The 14072-nt window shown below is 38.1% G+C and overlaps 1 protein-coding gene across 1 annotated transcript; it reads left to right on the top strand.

Moving 5' to 3' along the window:
* The first annotated feature begins 1068 nt into the window (after positions 1–1068).
* Positions 1069–13065, top strand: tj (Maf family bZIP transcription factor traffic jam). Its single transcript, XM_017906239.1, has 5 exons — positions 1069–1152; positions 2981–3512; positions 6895–7220; positions 9771–10282; positions 13017–13065. Exons 1-4 carry the CDS (start codon positions 1069–1071, stop codon positions 10209–10211), a joined length of 1383 nt encoding a protein of 460 aa, XP_017761728.1. The 3' UTR covers positions 10212–10282; positions 13017–13065.
* Positions 13066–14072: the final 1007 nt, after the last annotated feature.

The following is a 14072-nucleotide window of genomic DNA, read 5'->3' on the forward strand; positions in this document are numbered from 1 at the left end:
CGAGCAAATGGCGACTCCTTGCCGCCTGGCCAATCGCTGCATGCGACAGAGGGCCGAGTAACAGCGGTTACGCCTACTTGTGACATCACTGTGTCCTGCGCGTAGCGCCACTCTCCACCACACTCGACGGACCAGTCACCACTCGGACGACGTATCCAGCACCGCTTACCACGCGTCTTCTTTTTCTCTTTTCTGCCGGATCCCGGCTACACGAATTATGCACACAGCCCCCGAACCATCGCCTAGTTCTTCTACTCGAGATCGATACAGTTCAAACTCGAGGATTGATGGTTGTGTAACGGACCCGTTACGGGGACCACTTTTTGGCGGGAACGGGTCACGGAAAAGTGTGCGCGGGTGACAGTGTTGCCAGTGGTTCGCCAGTATCTCTACCGACGCGACGGACGTCTAGAACGTGGTCTGACCAGTGAATTTCGGTTTGCCGACTGAAACGATCAGCGTGCGACGATGGAGTGGTAACATATACTTACGTGCTTCGCGGAGAGTGACCGACTGCCCTCTCGTAGACGCCGTTGTTATTAACTACCGCTTGAAAACATCGAGCCTCGCCAATCACTGTTTATCCTACTACCTTTTATCGCCGCATCTATCTATCGCTGTATACATCACGTCGTTGCGACGGTTATCGTATAAGAGAGTTTTTAATACGTCCAGGAAATTTATACGAAATTACAAAATCGTATTCCAATTGAATAATAACGATACATAAGGACAACGATTGTAAAGTATAATAACGAACGGTACGTAAATCTTTCATAGATATCAGTGAATCTGGGGTGAAAATCGAGGGTATTGGCTCACGTGGCTGGTTGTAATCGGTGTCACGTTCGCGAGAGATCGGGAGTCGAGGTCTCGCGTCGTTAGGCGGAGTCGTGTTGAAAGGTGGTTACGACGCAACAAACGGTGACGAGTTGTCCAGGAGGTGGCGAGGGCGGCGGCGGTGGAGGTGGCGGTGGCAGCGAGAAGACGCTCCCGTATGCGGCCACAACGAGCACGGTAGAGGAGGTGGAGGCGCAGGAGGTGGAGGTAGAGGTCGACGAGGTTAAGATGGAAGCCGAGGAGCATCTCGCGAGGGAATACGTACAGGAGTTTGTTCTCGATCATCTCGATCCCGCCGACGTTAAACGGGAGGTTAGTGCTTGATTCTTTCTACTGGATGAATCTGGTAACGCTCATGGTAACATTTCAGATAATATTCCATTCTATTATATCGATCTTTTTCATTTTATTTCATTTTTCGTGAAATCGTGACCGCCATTATTATTCCCGGTTTTTGATTCGATTATGATTTGAAGGGAGAAATTGTTCGAGGTGTGTGCGTAATTGGCGATTTTATTCGATCTGCTGTGAATCGACGAGTCTGAGAGTAAGTAGAATTATCGAAATATGTTTCGAGCATTTCGATGTATCGCGACTTAATTTTGGCTTTGATTTTAGAATGTTGGTAACACGGAATGGAGAGATTGGACGTTTTAATGGAGAGATCTTGTGATTTTTTTTATTATTCGGAAAGGAAGTGATGGTTTGAGTGTGCTGATGGAAATGAATCTTGATGGAGATCAGTGATAGGATTTATCATAATTGCTATGTCATCTATGAATTATGAATTGGTTTTTCAGTGTGTGGCAAAAAGTTGTTGGTAGATGTCGAACGTATCGCATTATATATTATTTTTAACGGGCTAATTCATTTTTTCGCGGGATCATTGGAATTATGTTGTTAGATACAGTTTTTGATAAGATCAATCTATTCAATTACTTTAGTCGATTGAAAAATAATTTTTGTTATCGAATGTCTGTCGATTCGTTGAAAATCCACGTTAACGAACGTTCATTGAGGAAGATCATTCACGAGTTGGTTTTATCGTATATGTTCTCTTTTTGCCTGCTTTTTAGCGAACACACGACAAATTAATTCACGTGTATTATGATTTGTCATACGCAAAAAATTTCCACCGATATTGAGATTGTGTGTATAAATGGAATCACGTGCATCATTTTGCATTATATAAGCTTGAAATTATTACTTTGTATATTTGTATGCAAAAAACAAAACACGTTGAACCACGTCAATACCGGTGATAAATATTAAATATTTCGAGCAGTGTCTCGAGGTTTTGAATTTGCATAATAGATATCACACGACACTTTGTCAATCGAAAATTATTTTTTTGCAATTCACGTAAATTAGACTCATAGATTGCCATCGGTAGGAGTCTTGTTCTTTAATTTATTTGAAATCTAGCATTTTTTCTCTCTAATATCTTACAAATGTATCCAAGTGTTGTTTACAAAAAGTACCACTAAATTAATACAATGAATTTAGGTTATCTATGCTTCAGGGTTACATAATTTACATTTTTATTGACTTGAATATTATCGACGACATTAATTATTATTAATGAACTTGAACTTGTCACATTAATCATAGCTGTTACACACAATATTCAACACTGTAAGATATCTTATTTATTTCCAACAACTCCAGATACAATACAGATTTTCTATCATTATTCAATCTCACTTATGCAACTTTCATTCCTACCTCTTTACACGTTCAGTTCCAAAACTCCAATCTAATCACACAGGATTATACCTTAGATACATTAAACTAATATTTTACTCACATCATCATAAACTATCATTTTCTCCCTAAAAACATACAGTTACTATTGAACACAGTTAAACTTTAGATACGACACAAACTATTTCCTCAATTAACATTTCATTACAAACCTCAGTATTAGGTATTTCTATGAAAAAATATTTATACACACATTCTTTGTATTCCACTTATATTATATACAATAAGACTATAGTTCTACATTTCAATTTGTTCAAGTACAACAAATAATATTACTAGTACTGTAACTAGTATTCAGCCTCAAGAATACACTCCATAAAAATCCACAAGCCAAAATATCCAACAAACTAACACTATGGTTCTTTATGTTATCCAGGTACGAATCAGCTCTCCAATGATGGTGAACGGTAGCGTAGTGCAGTTACCTGGTCAGGTACAAACGCAAGGTCTGGCTCTGGCGCCTTTGACGCCGCCAGCGCACGAGTTAGAGCAGCCCCATCCGCTTTACGGGCAGCCGCACATTCAGGTGCAGCACGGTGTCCTGGTGAAGGCACCACCGGGTACAGCATCGCATCTGACGACTCTCTCGCATCCTGGAACACCGCCGGACACGCCTCCGGTCTCGGCATCACCGCCGCCGTTGCAGTTGCACCGGGGTGAGCGTGATTCCCGCGACAGAGGTTTGTTCCTGCATCTGCAACAGCCTGGATCCATCGTCCAGGACGAGATGCAGGCAGGTACCGGTGGTATGGGCTGGCTGACGCAGTCTCTCAGGCAGGAGCCGCTAGATCTCAGGCCTCATTGCCCTCAGGAGCAGACGCCGGAACCTCATCATGAGGCATGGCCCTCTACGCCAACGCATCATCATTTCCAAGACCTGCAGCATCTGCAGCGTCACCCGAGACATGGTAAGTGGAGGAATTTTAGGTACTCTTTGGACACACTTGGATTGGAATATTGGTTGGTCTTTGCGGCTTGGAGTGAGGATTGGGTGTTGGGAAGGTACAGTGGCTACCAAAGATGTCTGTCCAGTTTAGGATTTTAATGTATGAACTATGAGTTAGAGATGAAGTTGTTTTGGAAGCTAGTTTAACATATAAGTCTATTTTGAAGAAGTTTGTATTGGTTATGTAATGGGATTATCTGTTGGTTAGACATCTTTGGTGGCTGCTTTAGGATGTGGGTATGACTTGGTATAGGTATATTTTTATGCATCTTTTATTTGTCATCGCACGTGAGTGATTAAGTAATAGTTAAGATAGTAGATTAGAGATAGTAGATTGATATTTAGTAGTTTCTAGCAAAGTCTTACTGAAGAGTACTTCAAATAGTGTTTTAACTACCTAGGGAATCGCGGTTTTGTCTAGTTACCTTCAACAATACCACAGAATCAAGTAGAAGATCTAATATACAAATTAATACTAAATTATTCTTTCTTAATGAAGATTCATTTTTAATAACAATGATATCATTAATGATAGTAATAACGAGTTTGTTTATAATCTTCACGAGCACGTTGGAAAATACGATAAATTTTCGCAAAACACAAACTTGAACTCGATATTAATTCAGAAACAATTACGTAAGATCATGTGATGCGTTTCCAAAATCACGTTCCCAAACACAGACCTTGTTCGCAATCATGCTTCCACTTAACTCTTTCACGACGGCAGCATTGCCTGCCATTAGGGCAGCTTAGAGCCGTGAGATTTTATTATATGGGACGCAATGATGATTTCAATCTCTCGAATATTTCTCGAAAGTTGCCCGAAGCATTTAGATTCGATCGTGATGTCGTTTTTATCGAATTTCCAAAATTTCGAGGAAAGTGATCCTTTGGCATAAATTTATCACATAAAACCTCTTTGTACTATTTTCAAAATTACTGCCAGAATTTGTTTTAGGATAGAAGAACGTAAACGAGTGAAAGACAATTCAAGGATCACAGCAAGATACCTATGTATCATCATAGAAAATCTTTAAATCTGATTCGGTGCATAGGAGTAACGTGTATCAGGCTGCAGCTGTGTCATACATATAACATCGCGTTTCTCACTAGAAAAAGAAATATGTCAATGAGCAAATGAGAAATGAAGAAGGAGATCGCGTTTTTTAATATAAAAATTAATATTATGGTAATGAGAAAAGGAGAAGCAAATAACTCTCAAGCGATGTTTCCTACTAGATTATTATAGTAATTTATCGATTATTATGTAATGCTTTTTACTGGATTTCGTTGCCAGAGGAAACATTTATATAAACAGGGTAATTAAACATTGCAAAAATTCCATGTTATTATAAATTCTTCTAATTCAACAAAATCGCATACATAATTCTTCACGACGACGTACCATCTTTTTTAACTTTAGAGAAATACTTATTCATTACTTATTTATAATTTATTCATATGGTCTCCAGTTTGATGTAACATGCTTCACATTAATTTTATTAAAATTAGATTTCCCGAGCTTGTTTGCTTATGTACATATTTTAGAATACGTTATGTAACCAGACAGACACACGAGTATAGTCGTTTCATAAATAATAATAAATTTCATGAAAGGGTTCGATATGAAGACATTTGAGCGCAGCGAAGCTACTTACTGTGGCAGCTGACACGTAACGCTTCCAGTGAAGTAACCGCACGTGTATAATCAAAGCAATACGCAATTGGTGCAAAGTATTAAGTAAATATAAATATGCAATTACTGTAATGATCGATAAGGTTCGGTGCACTGAGGGTCACGCGCCAATATCACGTTCGCGTTCTAATAGTTTTCGCGTTCACTTTTTCCAATGTAAATGAGACAACTTGCTATCAGAAATTGCATCGTATATAATTTGAATACATCTTCATTCTCATTCATAAATATTAGGATACCTGGTCTCGTGCAAAACACAATCACAGACTTGAATTAAATCGAAATTCTTTCTTCTCTTTAAATTCGTTTAATTCGTATATAGGTTATGTCATCTTTCGATCTAAGGAAGGTTTATTATTATAAAATTTACCATTGGTAGAATCTAGTTGCGTTTCGTGGAAGACTTACAGTATACATGGAACCAAATAATAACAAATATAATAGGAAGCCTAATAATACGAATGTGGGAAGTCAACCGGTGATCGAGATAATTTAATTTTATCGCAAATAATCGATGAAATTTTTATTGTATCGAGCATACGGGTTCTTTACAGTTCACTGTTTTGAAGGAGATAATTTCTCAAGCTTCTAATTTTCCAATGATTTTTTAGGTTAGTTTTCACGATACTTGTACATAGGGCTTGTGCTCTGCTGAAATTTGCATTATACCGACACAGCTGTAGAATGATACTGTACAATAGTGAAATTGTTCGATTATATCGAGTTCGAAAGCATCGACATTAAGAAAATTTAATAAATTCTTATCTAAGTGGTCTTCAACCCTTTCGAAGTCACAGAACAATTTTAAGAAAATTTACGAGAAAGATTCGTAGAGTATTAAAAATAGATATTCGTTAATTTTTATATCATCGCAGTCTCCACTGTATTAATCAAACTTAGAACCCTTAAGAAATCTTTTGCGGACAAACGGTATAGCAAAATGTCGTAATTTCGTATGCAAAGTTACTTCTGACTCCGTGCACCCCTAAGATTAAAATCACGACGTTTAGAATCCACTCGTGAAATTCTACGACTCGAACGAGATAATAATTTCTCAAGCTTCTAATTTTCCAATGATTTTTTAGGTTAGTTTTCGCGATACTTGTACATAGGGCTTGTGCTCTGCTGAAATTTGCATTATACGACACAGCTATAGAAGATACTGTACAATAGTGAAATTGTTCGAGTATATCGAGTTCAAAAACATCGACATTAAGAAAATTTAATAAATTGCTATCTAAGTGGTCTTCAACCCTTTCGAAGTCACAGAACAATTTTGAGAAAATTTATGACAAAGATTCGTAGAGTATTAAAAATAGATATTCGTTAATTTTTATATCATCGCAGTCTTCACAGTATTAATCAAACTTAGAACCCTTCAAAAATCCTTCGTGCACCCCAAAGTTTAAAATCACGACGTTTAGAAAATTGACTTGTGAAATTTTGCGACTGGAACGAGAGAATATGTAAAAATTCGGTGGTCCAGGGAACGAAGGTTTAGCCTAATGATAACTAAGGATCCGTGTAGATTGCAATCCGATGCTTAAACGAGAAATTCCGCGATGGACCGTTCGTTAATAAGAAGGCTCGAAATCGTTTATTCTTCAGAGAGAAGAGAACTGGAAGTCGGGAAATGTTGTTGTCGCAGGTGGATACATCACGATGTCGGGCCACATAGAGTACTATGGGGGTGCAGGAGCAGGCGGCGGGATGCTTCCCGCGGGCGGAAGTGGAATGTCAGGGATGGAAGACAGCATGCAGGGCATACCTATGCAACCGGGAAGGCCGATGAGCGTTTGTTCAGTGAGTTCTTGCGGCGCTGGTGGGCCTAGTCCGGCTCACCGACCAGGAAACGGTCTCTACCCGAACTGCGGGAGTAACAATCCCCAGGAAGAACTCATGAACGACGAGCTGCTCATGTCGCTTTCCGTGCGCGAGTTGAACAAACGCCTCCATGGTTGCCCGCGGGAAGAGGTGAGTCAGGTCTCTTACATTTTTAACGACACTTTCGCATAGGTAATGCCTTCGCTTTGCTTTCATTCTAAATCGTTTCCGGCTCTTTATTTCTAGTCTAATTTCTTCGTTTGCTCTGTGTGTTTTCTATATTTTTCACTTAATTTTAATATTTATTTTTATTTTTATTTTCTCTTTTTTTCGTTTTGCTTTTTGTTTCTTTCGATTGTTCCTGGTTAAGTTTGTTTTCACGTAGACGATACTCGGAGATCGGAGACGGAGTTGTGGATTGTTTGTGCTTATTGGTTTCACGTGTAGGGTGTAATTTGCCGGTAAAGAGGGTTTCAGGAGGGTTCTCGAAGTTGTGAGATTGGTAGGATTTGTTGAGATTAGAGGATTTTTAGAGAAGCGAGCGTGAATTGGTATTCGATGGCTGCAGTAGAACGAATCGGTCGTTGGTCAGACACCAGACTCGCGGATACGTGACACTAGTGTCTGTTTAATTTTACGTTCTGATGTACTCGGTGATTATTCGTACACGGACTGCTAATGTATCGTTTATAATTTTTGTAAGATTGTTGTTGAGAAATTTGATTAGTATTTACTATGTTATATTTGACTGTGAGTTTCAGCTTCGTTCCATTCTATCTTTGTACGGTAATGGCAACCAATTTGCTGTTTTTTAAATTTTCTTTGCCCTATATCGGTATTCTACATTCTTATTTCATTCGAAATATATTAAAAATATTATCTGATATATGTGGTCCAATTTGAAGCATTTTAGGTTGATGTTGAAATAAAATGAAATTATGCGAGTATAATATCGTAAATATCATAAGTACAAGCTATTTCGATACATTAACAGTCAGTGTATTTGAAAAAATTTGTCAATTATGAAAAACGAATTAATTCGTCAATCACATATATTTCCCACATTTTCGACACTCAACTAACATAACCGAAACCATTTTATATACTTCATTACATCGTTATATGTTCATTAAAAACTACATCACTATATTCGCATTGTATCATGTATCGATACTCATGTATCGATAACTAATATATTTACAAAAATCGAGTTGATTCGCCACCAACATTTCATTCGTAATACACTCACTGACAAAATTGAGAAGCACAAAGTGATAATTTACAAATTCGTTATATATCTTTTACTTTCTGAGATACACGGATTAAAATAATTAAAAAAGTACTCTTAATACAGAATATTTGAAAAAATACTGTAGCGATCATCATTCTCAACCTCGCCACTAGATGGATTCCGACTTCAAGGAGGTTCGAGGACTCTTGCAAGTCCTCGGAAAACCTCCGCTTCCTATACATATAACTTCCAGACCTTCCAATAGTGTCTAAGGCAGGACCTGCTAGGTAGCCTTACCGATGAGTCCACTAGCAGGCCCAGGTCTTGAAGCGTATCCTTTCCTTTTCCTTTCATCCTGATTATTATCCTTCATCTAGAAGGGAGGCCCAAGTGTTCCTATGCACTCGCTTTCGAAGCATAAAAATATCCTACATTTATATATTAATCTACGCCAACCATTACCACACACTGATGAGTCCTATCTACCCCTTTCATATATTTACGGTAGGGCCTCTGCCCCTAGGTTTGCCCTTGTCAAATGGTTGCAGGTATCCTGGATGTGGCGATGGTGCGGGAAGGAACGAAAGGAAGAGGAAAGGATGCGTTTCGTCCTGGACCTGCTAGTGAACTCATCAATGAGGCTACCTAGCAGGCCCAGGACGAAAGGTATCCCTTCCTTTTCCTTTCGTCCCTTCTGGCACCACTGCTACACGAAGATACCTGCGACCAGCCGACATCAACAACCGTGGGGGAGAGGCCCCCTTGCAATACTCATCGAATAACATATTCTTTCGTTCTATCTTCGATTTTAACCCTTTGCACTCGAGAGGTGCCCTTCAGTCGCCATTTGATAAAATTTCGAAGCTCCATATTCACAAATGTGTGAAATTTCAGATAATGTAACAGTGTGCGGGGTATCGAAATCAAATAATTCTACGTGTTAATTATCATACGATTTCTTATTCCTGCTCAGAAAAATATCATCAGCTTTGTAACAGAAAATGAAAATTTGAACTCCTATCCTTCTCTGGCCAAAAAATCCTCGAGTGCAAAGGGTTAATACACGTATCTCAGAAGACAAAGGATAGACAAAAATTCGCATGTGATTTTTCACAGTTTCTCAGCTTTCGTCAGTAACCTCATGTACACGTTCCAACACATCCTCCGCTTATCAAAAACACGAATCACACGTAGGAAAAGCCACACACACACACACATACACACCGTCACGTCCTCATTCCCAGATAACCCCGAATAAAACGAATTAATCGAGCTTTATTGATCTTAAACTCTCAGTGCCCAAGAGCAGTTTCCACGTAGGAAACGACTGGGATAACCGAGATAAGTAACGAAATAAGACAGTGCAATAACGATCGAGCAGACAGTACCGATTCACCTCCTATCAAATTGGTATACGCACCATCTTCCATCGAATTCGTTCGTAAAACGGATCCTCCTGTTCTGCGAAGGTCGTGCGTCTGAAGCAGAAGCGACGGACCTTGAAGAACCGTGGCTACGCTCAGAATTGCCGTAGCAAGAGGCTGCAACAACGTCACGACCTCGAGACGACGAATCGAAACCTGCAGAATGAACTTCAGCGGGTGAAGATCGAGCTGGCTCGGGTCCAGCAGGAACGCGATCTCTACAAGCAACGATGCGAGATCCTGAGGACGCGACAGAGCCATAATCATAATCACAACCACAACCATCATCAGCAACAGGCGTCGCAGCCGCAGCAGCAGCCGCAGCCGCAGCAGCAGCAACAACAGCAGCCACAGCAGCAGCAGCAGCCACAGCCGCAGCAGCATCAACCAGCGCAGAATCAACAGCAGCAACCACCGCAACAACAGCAGCAGCCGCCGCAACAGCAACATCAACCAGCGCCTGCCACCCCGGAAGTCTATCTGTGACATCGACAGCGCCGAGGAGGCGCTTGCTGGACCTGAACAGACATCCGTCGTGATCGCCAGGCTCTCGATCGGTGAGTGATCAGTCTATATTTATTTTATTTATGGTCTAACGATCATTTTTAAAAGTTACTTTGCTGTCCAGTCTTCGACACGTCTGTGGGAATCCTCTGAAAACGTGTTTCGGAGGATAAAGGGTTGCTCTAGTAATAATTAATAATTCTCCTGTTTTTAAATTGCGAATTTGTCAATTTGCTTTTTCTTTTATTTAACCCCCTTCAGGACTGCATCTGTGTTCACACGATTTTGATTTTATGTAGCTTTGAGTACTCTTGTTGGAGTTCTCTGAAAAACGTGTTTTAGAGGGTATAGGGTTGCTCTGCTAATAATTAATAATTCTCGTGTTTTTAAATTGCGAATTTGTCAATTTGCTTTTTCTTTTATTTAACCCCCTTCAGGACTACATCTATGTTCACACGATTTTGATTTTATGTAGCTTTGAATACTCTTGTTGGAGTTTTTTGAAAAACGTGTTTTAGAGGATATAGGGTTCCTCTAGTAATGATTAATAATTCTCGTGTTTTTAAATTGCGAATTTGTCAATTTGCTTTTTCTTTTATTTAACCTCTTCAGGGCTGCATCTGTGTTCACACGATTTTGATTTTATATAGCTTTGAATACTCTTGTTGGAGTTTTTTGAAAAACGTGTTTCAGAGGCTAAAGGGTTGCTCTGCTAATAATTAATAATTCTTATGTCTTTAAAGAGAATTTTTCTTTTATTTTGTCAATTTGTCAATTTGTTTTTTTCTTTGTGTAATTCCTGAAGGGGTTACGTTTCTGGTGTATCTAATATTTTTTAACGTTGGTATTGCTTTAACGAGAATCACTATATCGTACTCTTATAGTTTCGAGAATTAAGAATTTTCTTTAGATACTTTTTATACGGTTCGAAAGGATTTTGGGAATATGTAAGCTTATTTTTCGTATTTGAGTTTTTGGAATATTAGTTTGCAGCATCGTGACTATTTTAAAGACAATCCATTTCGTTTTGGAGTTTGTTTTCTTGTTGGACTTTCTGAAAAAGTGGATTAAAAATTCCCTTATAATACTTCTTGCACTTTCACAGAGAATTTTCCTTTTATTATCAGTCTATAAACTGTTATGTTTCTTATTTGAATTCCTAAAGCAATAATTTATAATAATATTGTAATTTTAATACAAAATTCTTTTTATTTTAATTCTTAAAATGATACTTTGAGAATCTGCAATTTTCTTTTCCACTTCGATGAGACTGTTTATTCGAATTTTGGTATAATACTTCGAGGATTAAGCATTTATTTTGAGCCATAATATTCTCTTTATTTTAACGAGCATTGTTATGCTACATTGATTGTTGATTTTGTAATTTGTTATATTATTTACTGTGTGTTATCACATATCGAGAATTCAGCATTTATTTTATTTGATATTCCATTCGGTATTTTATTTCCAATTGATATTCTATTGTTCCAAATTTTTAAAAGTTACTCTCTCGTTGAAATTTCCAGAATAATAAATTGGCAATTATAAATCTTACTTTTGCGAGGTTCATTTGCTTGTACGATTAATCCTTTAATTACCAATTTCTTGCAAAGCTTTCATTTACGAGTCTCGCCTTTTATTATTCCAAATTTCATGCTTCATTTCCGCTCTGCTAGCTATGATACATAAATCATATTTATTTCGATACGAGTATCCTTTATGTATCATTTCAGACATTCCATTTATATTTTCATATCGCAGAGTGAAAACGATTTTCCTCTTATATTTCTGTCAAGAAGAGTACAAAGTGATTTACGAATGGGATTAAACTTGCCGTTTAGATTTTCCATCGGATCAACTTGTAATCCCGCGTAAATCCTCGCATCATAATGAAAATCCTTTTGGCTTTACATCTCCGCATAACTATATTTATAATCCCAATTTTCACGAATAATTTTGCCAAAAACCTCGGAAAATTCGTAGTCGCTTTAAACAGCTTCACTCTCGCTTCACTTTGCAAAAATAATTTGGCAAATGCATCGCTATATAAACAAATGCATAACAAGTATTTTATTTTATTAAATCAAGAAAATTATTACAAGAAGTTATTTTTAATTATATTCCATTCGAATCTTCATCTTCTTTTTCTTTCGCTTAAAATTCGAACGAAATTTCCTAAATTTCCAAACAGCGAAATTTACAAAATTTCACAGACACGTATATAATTCGAATATAATTCGTATAATTCGAATTCTATTTCTTTCTTGTTTTAAATATCACACCTTTCGCTCAGTGTTGCAAGAGAGTCTCATTTCAACGCTATTCGAATTCTAAATGGAAGGAAATCGAGATCGAAAGCAAGAAACGAGAAAAATTATTATGCAGATAGCAAGGAAGATGAAAAACAAAATTATCTCGAAATATAGATCACCGGGACGCACTATGTCATTAACCCCTTGCACTATAATGACGAAACGACACGAGGATGAGCTACGCTCTTCGTACTAATAATAGAATTACACTCGACACGTTTTGGTATAATCCAAGTGAATTTCAAGAACATGTACAATTTTTCGAAATTAAAATAAGCGAAATTAAATACTTCTTTCAGTGCACAGAGTGTTTAGAATCGAATCGTAGTACAAGGGGTTGAAATTGCTTAATTAAAGAGACAAAGAAATAAAGGTGCACTATCGTCGCGAATGATCTAGTTTATTAGTCGATGCGACGAAAGAAAAGTTAAAAAAGAATACGGTAACGATGATTTTTCCAAAACTTTGTTCACAGTGTCATACCTGGCCGCGTGGGGTTGAAAATAATAGACCAGACAAGCGACCAGGGTATACCCCTCGAGAAGCAGTGTTTCTTTTCTTTCAACCGAGACTTAAGTCTTAAGCACATCTTTAAGCTCGTCTACGTGTATATAGCGCTCAGTTCTCCTTCGTTTTCCTTTATATAGCTTTGTTAAGTCACGGCAGAAAAGGGCCTTGACTGTTAAACCGACTTTGTAAATCGTGTATGGAGTTACCAGCGCAACTAAGGTATCATTAGATTAAAGGTAATTAGTTCTATTCTCATAGGTATATGAATATATCGCTCGTGGTAGACTGGACGTCTTTGCCAAATATTGTACCAAATTTTCCAAGATTTGGAGTGATGATAAAAGAGGAGAAAGAAAGTAGGACAGAGAGAAAGAGTGAGAGAGAGAGAGAGAGATACAAGCGAACCGTACTTTGTCGTAGCGCAGAAAAAGGAAGGAGCAAGGATGAGACCAGAGCCTAAGAGATTTCGCAGCGTTTTGAGAGGCTCATCCTGTTGTTTGTTATTTAATTTCTAGCCGAGATATCATTTTCGTAATATGTTCGTCGTAATTCGAAGGATCGGGTTGGATAGCCTTCGTTGCTGCTTCTTACCTCTTAATGTATTTCCTATTTCTGACGTTAATCAGTTGGTAGTCTTGGATCACAGATGACCGCGATGGTTTGAGGTTAGGTTACCCAATCTTTCGATATTTTATTTTATCCCGCATGTTTTGTAGATTAATTTTGGGAGCCTTCGTTGGATAAAATTCCGAATGCAGGATGAAATTAGGGAATTACATATCGAATGTTGAATCAATGGCGGATGAAGGTTCGAGGTTTCTGTTTTAACGCCGCACATTGGAAATGAAACCTAACACTTTAATTGGAAATGAAAGGAATTATCGAAATTGGCGAATAATAAAATTATTTTTAGTTTTTTTATCTTGAAAATTTTACGAGTATTACCATTCGTTTGAATTAAATAGCGTTATCGATCTTAAAATCGGCATCCAATATTAATAGTCTTTATCCCGTTGAATAA

Source organism: Eufriesea mexicana, unplaced genomic scaffold, assembly GCF_001483705.2.
Source record: "Eufriesea mexicana isolate 0111107269 unplaced genomic scaffold, ASM148370v2 scaffold5190, whole genome shotgun sequence".
Taxonomy (NCBI): domain Eukaryota; kingdom Metazoa; phylum Arthropoda; class Insecta; order Hymenoptera; family Apidae; genus Eufriesea; species Eufriesea mexicana.